The sequence below is a fragment of the Bufo bufo genome, chromosome 2 (assembly GCF_905171765.1).
Source record: "Bufo bufo chromosome 2, aBufBuf1.1, whole genome shotgun sequence".
Lineage (NCBI taxonomy): Eukaryota > Metazoa > Chordata > Amphibia > Anura > Bufonidae > Bufo > Bufo bufo.
The window spans coordinates 665,000,164-665,019,586 of NC_053390.1; the positions used below are offsets into that span (position 1 = coordinate 665,000,164).

The following is a 19,423-nucleotide window of genomic DNA, read 5'->3' on the forward strand; positions in this document are numbered from 1 at the left end:
CCTATAAATACCAGGCAGATATTATGTCACCCTCCCCGGCACAAGGTTACCGCGCAGACTGATAATTACAGGCGCGGTGGGAGCAGAACTTCAGGCGCACTCATCGCCTTTATTTCAATTAATTAATAAGGAGGCAAATTGCTTTAATGATGGAAAATTGCTAACATTCCCCTGCATCCAGTATTCCCTTCCAAAACCAATGAGCAGCAGCAGTTCCCTCATAACAATCATTAAGGGAGAGTGCACTTCCATTTTGGGTAAAAAACATAAAGGCAGCCAATCAAATAAAACATTTTGCAGCCATGTAATTACTAGCAATTTGGTGAAACGCTAGCAGTCGGACCTGGATGTCTATATAAGGCGGCTCCTGCACATGATCCCACTTATTTCCCTGTGGCAGCACAGGAGACCTGGGACTCCAGGGACCGGCGCTCGTTTTGCTGAGGTGTTTCTCCCTTTTGAAATGCACTATGTTCCTGATCTGCACCCCCTGCTCGTCGCCCCCTTCGGATGGAGGACTGGCTGCTGCTGGGGCTGGCACACTGCGCCGCCGCCATTGGCTGAGCTGCCCGCCCGGCCGCCGCCGCCATTCATTGGCTGAGCCGCTCGGGTCGCCGTCCGTGGTGCTGAAGCCTCGCCGGGGTCCGGCACACGGATAGTGGGCGCTGTGAGACCAGAGCTAGCTGCTCCGGAAGGAAGGAGAGAGCTGGTGCTCGCCCCCGCCGCGCGCTCCCGCCCGCCAGCCTCCTCTCTCTCCCTGGGAGGCTCTGAATGCACAGTACCGAGGCACAGGGAGCACATCTGCATCCAGGAGCCTCCATCTTCTAGACTCCGGCAGCCCCCCGCTTTATTCGGATGGTCAGAAGCATGCAGCGGGTCTAGATCTCCCTGCAGCGCGCACGGGAAGCTCTTCTCTCGGATGCTTTACATCTTCATCTTGGAAATGCACAAGATTATGTCTGTTTCTGTCTTCCTGGTTCCTGTGCTGTGGGGGCTGATCACTGGAGTCTATTCCAACAGCATCCAAATAGGTAAGAGCAAGCCTGCAGACTGCAGCAGCTGGATCCCAGGGACTGCAGCCGCACTGCAAGAGGCAGGGGATCCATCGGCCCCTGAGTAGATCCTTCTTCCTACATCACATATGCAGTATAGAACAAGTGGATCGCATTGATCTCAGCAGCTCAGGATCCATCCCCCCATAAACCATATGTGATATATAACCAGGAGATCACATTGATCAGAGCAGCTCAGTATCCATCCCCCCATAAACCATATGTGATATATAACCAGGAGATCACATTGATCAGAGAAGCTCAGGATCCATCCTCCCATAGCCTATATGTGATATATAACCAGGAGATCACATTGATCAGAGCAGCTCAGGATCCATCCTCCCATAGCCTATATGTAATATATAACCAGGAGATCACATTGATCGTAGCAGCTCTGAAGGGTCCATCCCCCCATAAACCATATGTGATATATAGTAGATCGCATTGATCTCAGGATCCATCCTCCCATAGCTTATATGTAATATATAGTAGATCACATTGATCAGAGCAGCTCAGGATCCATCCTCCCATAGCTTGTATGTAATATATAACCAGGAGATCACATTGATCGTAGCAGCTCTGAAGGGTCCATCCCCCCCCCATAAACCATATGTGATATATAGTAGATCGCATTGATCTCAGCAGCTCAGGATCCATTTTCCCATAGCTTATAGGTAATATATAGTAGATCACATTGATCAGAGCAGCTCAGGATCCATCCTCCCATAGCTTATATGTATTATATAACAAGTAGATCACATTGATTAGAGCAGCTCAGGATCCATCCTCCCATAGCTTATAGGTAATATATAGTAGATCACATTGATCAGAGCAGCTCAGGATCCTTCCTCCCATAGCTTATAGATAATATATAGTAGATCACATTGATCTCAGCAGCTCAGGATCTATCCTCCCATACTGTAGCTTATAGGTAATATATAGTAGATCACATTGATCAGAGCAGCTCAGGATCCTTCCTCCCATAGCTTATAGGTAATATATAGTAGATCACATTGATCAGAGCAGCTCAGGATCCTTCCTCCCATAGCTTATAGGTAATATATAGTAGATCACATTGATCTCAGAAGCTCAGGATCCATCCTCCCATAGCTTATAGGTAATATATAGTAGATCACATTGATCTCAGCAGCTCAGGATCCATCCTCCCATAGCTTATAGGTAATATATAGTAGATCACATTGATCTCAGCAGCTCAGGATCCATTCTCCCATAGCTTATAGGTAATATATATTAGATCACATTGATCAGAGCAGCTCAGGATCCTTCCTCCCTCAGCTTGTATGTAATATATAGTAGATCACATTGATTAGAGAAGCTCAGGATCCATCCTCCCATAGCTTGTATGTAATATATAGTAGATCCCATTGATCAGAGCAGCTCAGGATCCATCCTCCCATAGCTTGTATGTAATATATAACCAGTATATTATATTGATGATATCGGCTAGCACAGTCTATAGGTAGATGCCTCTTTATTACTGATGATAATCCTCTATAGGTAACATTGTTTTCTCTTCTGTGTACTGTTCTGAGATATAACCTTCTGTTATGTCCTCTCTTTCCAGGAGGGTTGTTTCCAAGGGGTGCAGATCAGGAATACAGTGCATTTCGGGTAGGGATGGTTATCTTTTCCACTTCAGAGTTTAGGCTGACGCCCCATATCGACAATCTGGAGGTAGCTAACAGCTTCGCTGTAACCAATGCTTGTGAGTAATGCATTTTCCTTATCCTTATTATAAATGATGCATCTACGTGTACCGTATGGGTGACAGGTCACCTACCTATTCCACTGCTTTACATCCCACCTTGGCCACCAGTGGTGCTCGGCATGGAGCAGGTAACCAGGGGACCTGTTGCAGCCTCAGTGCATTCCTCTACATGTGTCCACATAGCACAAGCCCCTACAAATCACATACTGCAAGGCAGCTGCCCATATGTGCTCTCCGTGCCAAGAGGACCCCGATAAGCCATCCCTGATAACAGCAGTGAGAGGATAGTCAGGCATATGGGGCATCTGTGCAGATGCAGAGTGATGATCAGCCATTTTCCTCACAGTAATATCTCCATATTAGAATGGGTACTGCTCATCCACTCAGCTAGCCTTGTGGCAAATGCATCAACAGGACCAGCAGTCCCTAGGAAGTGTCTTGTTACTGCAGCCTCCTGTAGTCTCAGCTCATAAACTGTTCTATTAATGGGGACTGATTGATCGCCGCTCCGGATAATCCCATTGATTAGCAATTCCAAACAAATTCATTTCCGAGTTGAGTAACATTTTTTATGAATGTGTGTGAGCTGTCTGAGACCCTTGGTATTTTGGTGGTTCCCATCATCCATACATGAAATTCATTTAATATATGACAGATAGATACAAGATAGATAGATTGATAGATGATAAATAGATAATAGATAGATATGATAAGGATAGATAATAGATAGACGATAGATAGATAATAGATAGATATGATAAGGATAGATAATAGATAGACGATAGATAGATAATAGATAGATATATAGATGATAGATAGATAAATGATGGATAGATAGATAGATATGATATGGATAGATAATAGATAATAGATAGGTAATAGATAAATAATAGATAGATAATAGATAGATATATAGACGATAGATATATAAATGATAGATATATACTTAGATAGATACAAGATAGATAGATGATAAATAGATAATAGATAGATAAATGATGGATAAATAGATATGATAAGGATAGATAATAGATAGACGATAGATAGATAATAGATAGATATATAGATGATAGATATATATACTTAGATAGATAATAGATAGATAGATAATAGATAGATAGATAGATTGGGTAGATAAATAGATAGATACAAGATAGATATATAGATTGATAGATAAATAGATGATAAATAGATAATAGATAGATGATAGATCGATAAATAATAGATAGATAATTAGATAATATATAGATACATAATAGATAGATGATATAGATATATAATTAGATAGATAATAAGATAATAGATAGATATTAGATAGATAGATAGATTATACGTATGTTACATAAAACAAGCCTTTCCTGCATGAAGGCCCCATGCCATGTACTGGTGCAGTGCCACATGCTGCCCTGATGGAAGGGGTTCATTATAATTAAGCACACTCCCTATAGGTATAAGATCTGCTCAGTCATTAGCAATGCAGTGATTTGTAGACCACAGAAGATCTGATCCAGGACATGCTGTACACTGGGCTCACTACCCAACCGTATCTGGAGAGCTGCACCCGGCTGCTAGCAGTGCAGGCATCCCTGCCATGATGACATGGGGCTGCTGATTCATCCATTTGCAGCCTGTAGTGAAGGTCCAGTGACACTGAGGACAAGGGAGGAGGCATCACAATACAGGAGCTGGTGTCCCTGTCCTCACTATTTATGGACACACTTGATGGCTACACGTAATCCCTGCGCTCATTATTATACAATATCCATCTGTGCATGCACATATGAACCCTGCGGGTGTGAGGTGCCCCCTCCCTCCCTGTGTGGAGCCTGGCATCTCTCCTGCAGTCCAGTACGCTGCTGCTCAGCACCGGAAATGAAGGATTCTTGTCTTCGCGCTGTGTGGTTTCCGCTCAGCATCCTGTCCTCTTTCCAGGTCTGTGCTCCATGTCCACTGGGCTGCCAGACCCTCACATACTGGAGGATATGAGGATGCTGCTCGTATACTATCACTGCCAGCAATGCATGTACCGGATGATGATGCAAGCATAAAGCCATAGATGTCATAGAAATGTTCCCCAACCTCTGTCACTTGCTGTCATGCAAACAACTCATTAGTGGCAATTAATTGGTTCACATTGGGAGCTGTCATGTTGGAATGTTTTAGTATGGTTTTATCAGACATTATGAACAAAGTGGTTTTGATCTCATCATATTGTGTGTCCGGCAGCACCAATGATCAGCTTTTCCATCATGTCTATGGCCAGCTTATAGTATATGTTAAACATCACAAACATTTATGGAAAACAGTCCCACCTATGGGATCCTCAGCTAAAAGGAGAATCGGACTCCAGTGACCCCTGTTCCTGGATTCTTGGGCACTGCAGTCTCCATAGAGCTCAGTGGAGACATAGACATGACCCTGTAAGGTCTATGAAAGTTATAGAATTAGTGGAATTCCTATAAATGTTTAGGAAATTTAAGGAAGACCTATCATTGATGCAGACCCGTCACATCCTTCAGAGCTGCGATGACCCCAAGTTTATTTTTAATTTTTACTTCTACCTTGTCCCCTTTTGCCCACAGTCGGTACTGTTAGCTTTGGTGCCCAATATTAGTGAATTCTCAAGTGGGTGGTCTCCACTCCTATTCAGAATAAATGGCTGACCTGCCGTTCCTTTGACACTGGGCAGTGGTGACCTCCCAGTTGACAGTTCAGTAGTATCAGGCACCTCGAATAACAGAACCAGATAGAATGCTAAAAGGAAAAGGAAAAAAACACTCAAGTCAGCGAAGATGTGTCTGAAAGGGTATGCAGCCAGTTGTAGGTCTGTTAGGACGTGGCAGGTCCTTCTCAAAGGGACTTCATCACCTTACCCGAACACCGTTACGTGAATAGCGCTGCTACCCCTGACTCCAGACCACTAGGTTATATGTCCATCCTCACTCCTGTTCCCATGCTGTGTGCCTGCATACCGGCACTAGACAACTCTGAGAGGACTTATCCTAGAGTCCTCTCCATGATGTGCTCGTGCTCATGAGTCCTCTCAGTGTAGTCCAGTGCCAGTTTGCAGACACACAGCAGGGGAACAGGGGTGAGTATGGACATATCACCTAGTGAGCCAGAGGCAGAAGTACTATTCAAGTAGTACTGCACTTGATAGGGCTCAGAGGAGGTGACATATTCCCTTTAAGTTGCCCTAATGAAGCTAAGCTAGTAGGTGATATGTCATCTACTGATTGGCCCACAAAATTTTTGGTCAGGGACCGGTAGGGTGCGTGCAGTATTCTAATCGGCAGTCATCTGATTGGTTGAGAGGAGTCATGCAGCCCTCATAGTGAGACAATCCAACCGTGAATGAACACTCAGATCAATAATCTCCGTATCCATGGTGACAAAACACTAACGACGAGTGAGAAGCGGACTAGCAGGTGCAGTGTTAATGGTTAGTGTTTCTCAAAGCAGCCAATGAGATTCATGCTTTTATTGTTTGAGGAAAAGATTAAAAATGAAAGAACTTATCTGATTGGATGGTCCAAGAATTTAACAATTAGGGCAGGGGTGTGCTTCTTAGTGTCTACTAGATTGTATTTAAGGGACTTTGCTAATGATTTATTCCCATGGCTTACAATTACTGGTAACTTGGGCTCCAGAGAAACTGCTGAGCAATGAGAAGTGCTCTATGAAGGCCACCTCAGTGAATGACCACATGGTGTGTTCATGGGCCTGCGGTCAAAAACCAATTGGGCCGCAGCCGCCTCTTAGATAACTAGTGAAGACCGCACCGTACACTGTATAGCCAATCTGCATTGTTAATGGCGGCACGGCACCTTCAATACCTGTGCAACCGTTAACGATGAAGATCAGCTATACAGTGCGGTCTTCATTAGTTAAATAAGAGGAAGCTGCGACTGCAGCATGGCCGCACCCCGAATGCCCCACGACCGCCCGGTGTGGTCGTACCCTATCTCTTGGCTGATTGGTTGAAGATATTTTTCTTGCACAGAGGCCCTCTAGGGTCAAGGTCTTCCCCTAACTTAGAGTGATGCAAATGTGAATTCTTTTTCTATACCCAGGAAAATCAGAATTGCTCAATGTACATGTAGAGCCTAAATGAGTTTAAATCTACCTGATTCTGAACGGTGCGTGAGAGGCGTACGGTATATTGAACTCCCTTAACATGACACCATCCAGTTTTGTTTTTGGCCTTCTTCAATATTAGGCTCCCAGACAGAGCCGCGTTGGGCTTCGGTGAATGCAGCCTCATGCTGCTCTTGGCAAATCCTTTTGGCGGTATGTGTTTTTTGCCATCATAAGTCAATGTTTGTTTCTGTGGCTACATTTATATTTATTTTCTTCTCTGTTATTTGTGAGAAGTCCTATCAAGCTGGGGAAAGGGTTTGGTACTTTAAAATGTCTGCTCTATGGTCACTGCTCAATCTCACCTATGTCAGAACCTCTGCTCTAGTAGAGACCACTATTTCAGAAGTTGCACATCTTCATTTTAGCGTTAATTTATGCTCACGCTATCAAGTTTTACACAGATGAACAAAAGGTTATGTAAAAAAACAATGCAATCATGTTTAAAACGGAATAAACAACTTAAAAGTGTTTTCCAATTTTTTTTCTTTAACTTTCTCAGAGCCCTAGAGGCTTTGTAAAAAAAAAAATTTGGAAAAAATTTGTCAAGCAGGTCTTCGCCGCTGCTTCTTTATGTGTCTTTACTGACATCTAGTTTGTCAGTAAAGATTGTATCAATAAGTTAGTGTGTGTCAGTAATTGAGTTCATGAGTAAATAAAGGGGTTTTCTGAGTAGGAAGCAATATAAAATAAATAGAAAAAACCTACTCACCTTTTAAATGTTCTGCCAGTCTGGACTCCGATCCCTACTGGGCCTGAAGAGGCCACATGCCGTTAATGGTTCACCAGCCTCAGTAGTCACGTGCTTTTAAAATGATTGGCCCATGACCATTGCAGAAACAGTGAGCATCAGAGCGACACAGACCACAGTGGCCATGTAAAGATATATTTTTTTTAGATTTTATTTTTACACTCACATAGTATTTTTGGTTTATGAAGTTATCCCCTATCCACAGGGTTCCCTGTTCTCATGATCAAGTGGGTCCCAGCAGTAGGTCCCCACTGATCTAATAGTTATCCTCTATACAGTGGATAGGGGATATCTTCACAGACCAGGAAGTAGTGAGTACAGAGCCCATGCATTCACCGCTTCCCGGACCTCCTGTACTAATGAGCACTTCCATAATGGAAGCACTCATTAGTATTCACTCCATAAGACGCACTCACATTTTCCCCCCCATTTTGGGGAAAAACAGTGCATCTAATGGGACGAAAAATATGGTAGCTTGCATAAGTTTGGAGACCTCTGTATCATACTATAGCTTGCCAGTTTTGAATTCTGCCTGTTGTATAGAATGGTAACACTCACTTAAAAAGCCGTGAGATTCTAATTCTAATTTTTGGATATTTTTTATATGGTTTTACATTTGTACTTGGGTTTTTCATACCCTGCAGGTTGATATTTTAATGGATTACTTCTGCAACCTATAAACGGTTTAATACAGGCTGAGTCAAAAGTCTCAGGACACTCTTTTATTTCATAAACGAAAGGGAAAAGGAAATATCTGAATACCCCAGCAAGTAAGGCTATGTCCAGAACATGGCTGCCATATTGAAAGCTGCAGTATTGGATCAAGGGCAAATTTTTCCAAAGGGGAGGTCATGTAGCATATCAAAAAAGATCATAATTTTCTCAGAAATCAATTGCCACAATCAGCGTCGCAGTATCTCTTGTGGTTCAAAAGTAATCAACACAGAAAGTTCAAAAGTTCAAAGTTCTGTGTTCAGTACCAGGGACAACACATTGAACACGTCAAATAGCTGTGCATGTTCCATTCCTGGTTGTTGGAACTTTCTGTGTTGATAACTTTTTAAGAAGATATTGCAAATCTGATTGTGGCAATCGATTTCTGAGAAAGTTCTGGTCTTCTTTGATATGCTACCTGACCCCTTCCGCACTGGAAAAATTTGCTCTTGATCCAATATGGCGGCTTTCAAGATGGCAGTCATGTTCCGAACATAGTCTAAAAGATAGACCCCCCTCACCCATTACTTGCTGGAGTGGGGTATTCAGATATTTCATTTTATCTTTTGTTTCTGTAATTAAAGTGTATCCTGAGACCTTTGACTTCCCTGTAGTCTAGGCAAGCCTTGACTAGATGTTCTTAGTAAGCAACCAATTCCACAAGACTGTAATATGGCCATGTTTCAGGACTTGCAACACTTGAATCCCCTGAGTTTTTATGCCAGAACATTGACACATAAAGACCCAGTGGGTGTACAATATAGACCTAAAGGAACTCCATTTAATGACGTATGGTGCCTCCATGATAATGTCTGTCATATAGCATACAGTTCAGTATGCCACTCTGCTATCATGTAAAGTCCGAGGCACAGGTAGGTACAGTATGGGTCCAATACAAGTTATGGGTGTCATATTGCAGATCTTTACAATAAGTATTGTAACTAGTTTACACCTACTGGTTCATGCACTGGTTCTTTCCTGTGGTATAGCTTGTTCTCTTATAGCTTGATGTAGCTACATTAAAGAAGGCCTATCACCTCTCCTGACATGTACGTTTTAGGGTACTTTCACACTTGCGTTGTTTGATTCCGGCAGGCAGTTCCGTTGCCTGATCAGGCAAACTGTATGCAAACGCATGTCATTTTTTCTGACTGATCAGGCATTTTTCAGACTTAACAGGATCCTGATCAGTCTGAAAAATGCCTGATCAGTCAGAAAAATGCATTGCAATACCGGATCCGTTTTTCCGGTGTCATCCGGCAAAACAGATCCGGTATTTATTTTTTTCACATTTTTAAAGGTCTGTGCATGCGCAGACCGGAATACCGGATCTGCCAATGCGGCAATTTGATTGCCGGATCCGGCACTAATGCATTTCTATGGAAAAAAATGCATTCAGGCAAGTTTTCCGTTTTTTTTTGGCCGGAGATAAAACCGTAGCATGCTGCGGTATTATCTCTGTCCTGAAAAGTCAAAAAGACTGAACTGAAGACATCCTGATGCATCCTGAACAGATTGCTCTCCATTCATAATGCATTAGGATAAAACTGATCAGTTCTTTTCTGGTATAGAGCCCCTAGGACATAACTCTATGCCGAAAAAGAAAAACGGAAGTGTGAAAGTACCCTTAGTAACTACTTGTATACATGTCATAACAATTCTGGAGCACCTTTTCTTCTAACTCTATGTTGTGTGGTTCCTCTGTTATTCCTGATAAATGTTTTTGAATAAATGTACAATTGAGTGTTACCAGTTGGGGGAAAGGGGGTGTCCCTGTATAGTCTCACATGGACAGCACTGACTGTGCAGGGGCACACCCCCAACTGGTAACACCCAGCTGAACATTTTTCATGAACTTCACAAAAGAATAATAAAGAAATGGCACAACATAGAGTCCTAATAAAGAATGCTTGAGAACTGTCAGGAGACGTGACACGTCCTCTTTAAATAATCATCCAGTGTCTCACATTATATTTAGCTATGACTGATGTTTGGAAAGCTACTAATTCAGAACACTTTGGTTGTAAAGGTTGTTATTTGCTCTGCACATATCAGTCTATGGGGGAAGACATTGATTGGCAGCTTGTTGGCTTAATATACACATGCTAAACATATCTTTTAAATAAGACAATAAAATGAGTCTAGAGATGGAGAAAAATCTCATTAAACAGCGGTAGAATGGTATGGAGAAGATAATGATGTTATACCTCAGTTCTGAAAGGCAAAATGTAGATTGTACAATGCAGATACAGTTCAATTCAGATGAATCGTGCAAAACGGCGCCCGTCATTTTTCTTTTAAAATGCAGTACCCTTGTGAGGGAAACAAGGCAGGGAAGATGAAGACGGAGCATCACATGAGCCCAGCTGGGTCCCCGGCCATCGGGCATGCTCACAATGCTTTGTCGGTCAGGTAGGAGGATATTGGCTGTTCTGTCAGGCTCTGTGCTGGCTCTGATACACACCATTAACACCATTGTGAGCTCAGCCACTGATGCGATAGGAGGTGTCTGCCATGTGTCTGACAGACACCAATTAGACACACAAGCCAGCCATTTTACGGTCTTGCAGTTATTGTGAAGAAGATATATTTAGTTAGATAGATTTGAATTATTAGGTAGAAAGCCAAGTTTTATCATAAGGGACAGGATAGGGAGAGTTTGTGTTGTGTGTCTTACAGTCAGGGCTGCTAGAGCTCTTCACAAATCACATCCCTATTTCTTTTCATGTGCAGGAGACAGCCTTTTTCCCCAAAAAAACTGTTGCAATTTTTCTACAGTTTATACATGCGCAATAGGTGTATTTTAGTGCATGAACAGCAGCATAACGGAATATTTTTTGTTGCACCCAGGAAACATCCAGTTGGGCCTTTTGCCTTTTTGATATTTTACTTCATCAGTAGCAGTGTATAGTTTGGTTGCACTCAGGGGACATCCAATTGGGCCTTTTGCTGTTTCCCAAAAACCTCTTGCAATTCTTCTACAGTTTATCAGTGCACAAATGATCTTATTTTACTGTGTCAATAGCAATGTGCAGTTTGTTCGCACTCAAGGGACATCCAATTGGGCCTGTATTAAAAAACAAACAAAAAAAAAAAAAACGGTTTAAATTTTTCTACCATCATAAGTGCATAAATAGGCACATTTTAATGAGTCAATAGCAGTGTATTGTTTGGTCGCACTCAGAGGAATTGCAGTTCATCCTGTGTTTTTTTCCAAAAAATCTGTTTCAATTTTTCTACCATTTATACTTGACCATTACAGTAATAAGTGGCATAACTAGAACTGACTGTGCCCCACAGCAAATTTTTGCACAGGTTCCGCTCCCCAGCAACCCCTTCCTCTCATGCAACCCTCACTCCTGTAGTTGTCTCAGACCAGGCCAAGCAGCTTCTCCGTCCTCTTCCTACACGTATATACTGTATGTCATGTCACTGTATATACTGTCACTGAATGTAATGTCATTGTTTAATACTGTTGAGGGGTCCCTGACAATAAAATATTTCAGTCCCGGGCAGGCCCCTTCTTATTTCGGGTCCTGTAGCAGCTGCTTCCCCTGCATCCACTATAGCTTCGCCCCTGACAATAATTGTATTTTAGAGAGTCAAAAAGATTGTACTGTATATTTTGGTTGCACCCAGGGGACGTCCTATTGTGTCTGTGTTTTTTTCCCTAAAAACCTGTTGCAATTTTTCTACAGTTTATAACTGTACAAATAACTTAAATAAGTGTATTGTTTAGCACAAGCCTCTATTCTTTCCAATACCAACGTGTGTTTAAACACAGGCTGGCATCTTCTCAGAATAAGGAACAATTTTTGGAGCAGTTTACAATTTTAAAAAGCATGACAAATTCGACGGTGTGGTGTGTGTTTTGAAAAAGGCTGTTTGTTAATACCGTCAGCTAGAGTTGTTGCGGGTATCGAAATTTCGATACCCAATCGATACTTTTGTCCCGGTATCGATACGATACCAGGATTTCCATTTTTTCGATACTGGCCTGCGCTTCTGCGCAGTCTAGTATCTCTGAATATGAGCGCGCTGCTGTCAGCGCGCTCATGTTCCCTCAGCAGCACAGGGGAGAAGGAAGCAATCTCTCCCTCCCCCCTGTGCTGCTGCCGCTGCCACCAATGAGAAGAGAGGGGCGGAGGAGGGGCGGGCGCACTGCGCCACCAATGATAGTAATTTTCCTACACAGAACGGCTCCGTTCGCCCGCTGTGCCCCATTACTGTCTCCTCTCCTGCTCCACATGCTGATTACTATCGGAGGGATGGGGAGGAGACATCAGCTTCACTAGTGGGCGTTCCTTCTTACTGCGCTGCCATTGGACAGCGCTACAGCCAGGGAGAAGGAACGCCCACTAGTGAAGCTGATGTCTCCTCCCCATCCCTCCTATAGTGGTGAGTGCTGGGACATCACTGGGCGCCGCTCTGTGTAGCCTAATACTTAGTCTGGACCCAGGAAATACTTAATACTTAATACTTAGTCTGGACCCAGGAAAAGTAGACTTTAACCCATAATACAGGAGGCAGAATCGCATTGCCGGCACCCTGCCCTTGACAGGAAGCTGCGATCAGCGGCAGTTAACCCCTCAGGTGCGGCACCTGAGGGGTTAACTGTCGCTGATCTGCCAGTACCCGCCTCCTGTATTAAGGGGTAATTATCATTGGTGGTGCAGTGTGCCCCCCTCAACCCCCCATCCCATTAAAATCATTGGTGGCACAGTGCGCCGGCCCCTCTTAACCTCTCGATATTAAAATCATTGGTGGCAGTGGCCACAGGGTCCTCTCCCCTCCCCCTCATTGGTGGCAGTGGCAGCTTCTGATTAGAGCCCCAGCTGTGTAAGCCTGGGGCTCCGATCAGGTTACCATGGCAGCCAGGACGCTACTGAAGCCCTGGCTGCCATGGTAACATCCCTGATGCTGTGTGCACAGAGCACAGGGATAGTGTGAAGTCCTATTCACCCTGATAGAGCTCTATCAGGGTGAATAGGACAAGGGATGAAAGATCCCAGGTTCTGGACCCTAAGGGGGGAAATGGTTATTAAATAAAAAGTGTAAAAAAAAATAACCACCAAAATATTAAGTATGAATCACCCCCTTTTCCCAATTTCACATATAAAATGTATAAATAATAAACATAAACGCCGGAACAGAAAAAATAAATAAAAACTGTGCGATTCGCCATTTTTTAAAATGCGGAATGCACGTGGCTTTTTTGGTTTATTTTTTTTGCATGGTATCGAATGGTATCGAGTATCGCAATACTTTTTCATGGTATCGAAACCGAATAAAAAAAATTGGTATCGCAACAACTCTGACATTAGTTACTATTGCTGTCTTTGTGTTAAAAAGCTTGAAAGGGGGAGAGAGAACAATAAAAAATTGAAATAAATAAAAAATAAATAGAGAAAGTTGAGAGAAAAAATTCCTAGTCCTAGAAGACTTTAGAGTGTCATACACCAATTTTCAGGCCAAATGGAGAACTATTGATTTGGGTAGATTTGATTCAGAGTTATTTTCTGACAAATTTGTTAGAATTGGACCCAAAATGAATTTCAAGCAATTCACTTATCTCTAGTTAGAAGGCAATATATCTTCTCTTAGGGAAAAAAAAATACTTCAAATCTGGCAATCTGAATAACTCCCTGGAACAACAACCCTTCTTCAGTTATCTAGTAACTATAAAAAGAACGCCTTCTTCACTGTAGTATTTAGAAGAGAGCTTTTTATGCAGATGACCAAGGTGCATGCAGGGTCAAACGTCACTACAAAGCAGAGTCATAGATCACCCAATCCTCTATAATAAAATCCCTCTGTGCCTGAGATGTGTTTGTGCGTACAGTACAGACCAAAAGTTTGGACACACCTTCTCATTCAAAGAGTTTTCTTTATTTTCAAGACTATGAAAATTGTAGATTCACACTGAAGGCATCAAAACTATGAATTAACACATGTGGAATTATATACATAACAAACAAGTGTGAAACAACTGAAAATATGTCATATTCTAGGTTCTTCAAAGTAGCCACCTTTTGCTTTGATTACTGCTTTGCACACTCTTGGCATTCTCTTGATGAGCTTCAAGAGGTAGTCCCCTGAAATAGTTTTCACTTCACAGGTGTGCCCTGTCAGGTTTAATAAGTGGGATTTCTTGCCTTATAAATGGGGTTGGGACCATCAGTTGCGTTGAGGAGAAGTCAGGTGGATACACAGCTGATAGTCATACTGAATAGACTGTTAGAATTGGTATTTTGGCAAGAAAAAAAGCAGCTAAGTAAAGGAAAACGAGTGGCCATCATTACTTTAAGAAATGAAGGCCAGTCAGTCAGCTGAAAAATTGGGAAAACTTTGAAAGTAAGGGCTATTTGACCATGAAGGAGAGTGATGGGGTGCTGCGCCAGATGACCTGGCCTCCACAGTCACCGGACCTGAACCCAATCAAGATGGTTTGGGGTGAACTGGACCGCAGAGTGAAGGCAAAAGGGCCAAAAAGTGCTAAGCATCTCTGGGAACTCCTTCAAGACTGTTGGAAGACCATTTCAGGGGACTACCTCTTGAAACTCATCAAGAGAATGCCAAGAGTGTGCAAAGCAGTAATCAAAGCAAAAGGTGGCTACTTTGAAGAACCTAGAATATGACATATTTTCAGTTGTTTCACACTTGTTTGTTATGTATATAATTCCACATGTGTTAATTCATAGTTTTGATGCCTTCATAGTCATGAAAATAAAGAAAACTCTTTGAATGAGAAGGTGTGTCCAAACTTTTGGTCTGTACTGTACGTATATATATTTTCTATTTTATACAATGTAATGTTGTACAAGATGACTAGTTTCACAAAAAAACTTCTGCGTATGCAAATTAACTGCCTCAAATTGCTAAGGAACCATAATATGGCACCTATAGAGACGTACATATGGGGCCTTTACTACACTTTTGTATACACCCGATTTAAAAAGATTTTCCAGCACTAAGATATTGATGTGCTATCCTCAGGTTACTCCCACCCCTCCCCTCTCTCCCACTGATCAGTTGTTTCGGGCAGCCAATGGCACTATAAACTATTAAATAGATAGAAGGCTTTGTCCAATGTGTTTTCCCATGCTGGCATACTACCACTCAGTTTCCATTCAGGAAGGTTATCTGCAATAGCCTGGCACATTCAGTATACAGTGAAATCGTGTGCTTCTGGTTTCATCCACTATTTAGTTTCTAGTGCTGGCTACTGCCAAAGACAGCTGATCAGAGGTGTCACATACACAACGCCCTGGCACATGACGTGGATGTGACTGCAAGGGGTTAATTTACTCCACTCAATCAATCTTGCACTCCCCTTCACTCAGGCTGCAAGTTGAGCTGTCATGAAAGGGTAGGGAACAGGGCAGCCTTGTGCTCCACAGTCATCACTGCCCCTACCTACTTGTTTGATCTGTCCTAAGTGATGGTCCACAACTGGACGTCCCTTCTTAAATAGATCCTGTCACCTCGTTTTAGCTTATAGAGATGCGGACATGCACTGCTAGATCGCCGCTAGCATGTCTGCAATATACCTGTCCCATAGGGCTGTGTGCTTTTATTGTGTTTAAAAAATGATTTTATATATATGTAAATTACCCTGGTAAGGAGCCCAAGGGGCTGTACGAACCTTCTTGGAGCCCAGCCACGCCCCCTGTGAAGGAGCCCAGCACTGCCTGCGTCCTCCGAATCTCCTCCTAGCTAACAGTTAGATCGCAGTAATCTCGCGATGCGCGAGCTCGCGCATGCGCAGTGCCGATATAGTGTTCCTTCCCTATGCTGGCATCGGCCTTAGGGAAGGAACTGCGCATGCGCTAGCCCCCTCCATTCTGACTCAGCTCTCGGGTGACACTTTATTATTCATGCTCATTTCATTGCCCATCCAATTGAAATATAAACAAAACAGGATTTCAAGCCTGTACTGCAGGGGTTGCAGGCACAGGCATATTTCCATAATTCATGTTTCATCATCTTTTGGTCTGTACTGTGTATATATATATATATATATATATATATATATATATATATACAGCCCTTGCTGGCTGTGGCCCCCAGGATACATTCACACCGGCCCCGTATACAGAGTATATATATATATATATCTCTAATAATAAAAGCCCTGTCTGCCTGCGCTGTGTCCATGCACCGATTCAAGAGGGCATGCGCAGCGAGCCGGCTAATCTGCACACATGCACGGACATCGCGTGCACCGCCCATACCTGCGCGCCCGGCGTGTAGAGCTGTCCATAAATAAAGGGCCACGTAACTTGGGGGGAGGGGGCTGTGTGTCACTGCCAGGGCCCTCCCAGTACCCGGCTCTGGAGCTAATGATCTCTCCTGCTCGCTGCAGTCTCTTTGTGAGTGGCGGTGAGAGGCCACATCCAGCCCTCTGTGCCGTCCTCTGTCATCCCGAGCTACAGGCAGCTGACGCAGGGAAACAATAGTGCAACTGCCGCCTCCCTCCCCCCATTACTCTGACTACATCTGTACACTCCGGCCATGACAGAGAGAGCTAGAGGGGGGCTACAGGGGATATATTATTGAGATGGAGGGGTATACAGGAATGCAGGATGATAGGGGTTATAGTCACACTGTCCTTTATGTATACAATATCCTATGCTATATATCCTACCTAATAAAAGCCTGCGCTGTATCCATGCGTGTGTGCTGATTTGCTAAGTATGGACACCGCCTGCACCGCCCATACCTGCGCGCCTGGCGTGTAGAGCTGTCCGCCATCAGTCAGTGCCACTAGCCACCAGTAACAGTGCCAGCAGTCTCAGCCATCAGCAAGTGCCACCAGCCACCAGTAACAGTGCCAGCCACCAGTCGCTGCCAGCAGTCTCATCCACCAGTCAGTACCAGCAGTCTCAGCCACCAGTCGCTGCCAGCAGTCTCATCCACCAGTCAGTACCAGCAGTCTCAGCCACCAGTCGCTGCCAGCAGTCTTAGCACCACCAGTCAGTGCCAGCCGTCTCAGCCACCAGTCACAGTGCCAGCAGTCTCAGTCACAGCCAACAGTCTCGGCCACCAGCCACAACCACCAGTCAGTGCCAGTCCCTTTTAATATAGACTGTTCCTACTAATGTTTATGCACTACTGTTCTAGCGCCCGTTATTGTAACGGGCTTAATGTCTAGTTAGTTCTATAAAGAACGGCAGTCCATACATTATACAACGCAGCAGTATTCATTTATATGGTTGATCCTCAACATTTTTATCTGTTGCACCTCGCAGTATAACTCAGGTAACCATAGGGAGTTATAGTGATCTAAGTTTGGTTGAACACAACATTGGGGGTTTTAGATGTTTGGCTGTATTATGGCAGCGTGAAACGGGCCTATTGCATACAACCTGGCTATGTCAGTGCAGAAAAAGGGTGGAAAAACGTTCCTGTACTGCCGATAATATCATTCACAACCAGCGCTGGGAATATCAAAGCATAAGCCACTGTTCTTCCTTTTTGTATGTGCTTGTTTCATACACGAGGTGCATTGTATTATACAGACCTTTCACGGCAGTTCTAAACATAATGTGGAATTCTCTTCATTTAGAATAATTCACTGCAATACACCTGCACTTCTTATTCTCTTAGGACCCTAATAAGAACAAATATGCATGAGGTTAGCTCATTACACATGCAGATGTATTCTATAAAAGCATTAATAAACCCTTTATGTTTTGTCTTTAGCATTTATTGGACTACATTGGCCATAAATAATGATATTACAACCCATAACAATGCTTTACTTTTTACTCTAAAAAATAGATTCTGAACTGAAATCTTATTTTTAACTTGCTTGTATTCCAATTTATACAAAGTTATGAAAAATGGTCATATACATTAATGAATGCATAATATTTAAGCATTTTCATATTTAATCTTATCATGATTCTAACAGAATTTCATAAACAAGCTATACCTAGTAACCTCCTCCGAATAAATAAGTACAGGCCAGAAAGCAGGACCACAAGTTAGAATGCATTCAGCTATACTATAGTCCACACTAGCGATTTTTCTTTTACATCTTTATTCTTTAACTGATTCATTCACTGGTTCATATGATAGATTATTAGTTACAATTTGTGACCAAGATATGGGTGGACCACACAAAGGTCCATGCACATTGGAGTGCCGTATGCTGCTGCCATATGGGTGCCTCATGCAGATTTTCCTTTAGGAGTATACAGTATGGCATGCAGCATGCCAAGACTTCTCCAGAAGACCCTTAAAGAATCCATGAAGAAAAATCCTGTATGCTTCAAAATAAAATCAGAGGCACATGGAGGTATAGCAGACAGTAAGTCTATAGGGTGCCACGTTACATAGATCTGTGTCTTTATATGAATCGACTTAAAGTCTTACTAAAATCTTTCTGAAATAGAGGCTTAGGACATAATATAATACTTTGTATTATATCATATATAATAATATGTATAATTATTGTATAATGCACCACTCTTACAAAAATAGAGAATTCTATTCAACTATGCACGTTAGCAACACATGATCAGGATGGGTTCCATCCACTGTCAGAAAGGAGAGATTTTGAAATCAGTGAGGAATTTAAGCATATTCACCCACATTTATGAATATTAGTGCACCTTGTTGTACATTGTGAAAAAAATGGCTCAATTTTGCACTTTTTTTTTTTTTTGCGCAATTTACTGCATGTGGTTTTAGAAAAGTCCACTGAGCCAAGCTGCCCGGTGGGGGAGATTTACTAATTCTGTAGACAGCATTAACTTAGGCTGTCTGCACCACCTTTATCACAGTGGCACTGGCTGGATGGTGAATTTAGTGCGTGGTTAGACACTTTATACCAAGTATTGGCTGGCTTGCTTTGCAAAAAATATGAAAACTTGTTTCTCGCCAAGCTGTAAACATCAAAGACGAATCAAGACTACTCAAAATTGCCCTGTGCAGATCCAGAGGTCAGCAGTAATTCACCAAAGATATACATACAACTTAACTTTTAATCTAGATAACACTAAAATGATAACAATCTCCTAATAAGTAAAAAGT

The 19,423-nt window shown here is 42.7% G+C and overlaps 1 protein-coding gene across 11 annotated transcripts in view; it reads left to right on the forward strand.

Annotated features, from left to right (window-relative positions):
* Positions 1-745: 745 nt before the first annotated feature.
* The window catches only part of GRIA2 (glutamate ionotropic receptor AMPA type subunit 2), a 255,259-nt gene continuing 236,581 nt past the window's right edge, over positions 746-19,423 (forward strand). For 9 of the 11 annotated variants that reach the window (XR_005776366.1, XR_005776367.1, XM_040418588.1 and 6 more), the window contains exons 1-2: positions 746-1,031; positions 2,638-2,778. Coding sequence is in view for 8 of the 11 variants with exons in the window: in XM_040418588.1 (XP_040274522.1) it covers positions 920-1,031; positions 2,638-2,778 (253 nt within the window). In the remaining 3 variants the exon portion in view is untranslated. Of the gene's footprint in view, positions 1,032-2,637; positions 2,779-19,423 lie in introns of those variants that run through there. The other 2 variants (XM_040418594.1, XM_040418592.1) reach the window with 2 other exon arrangements.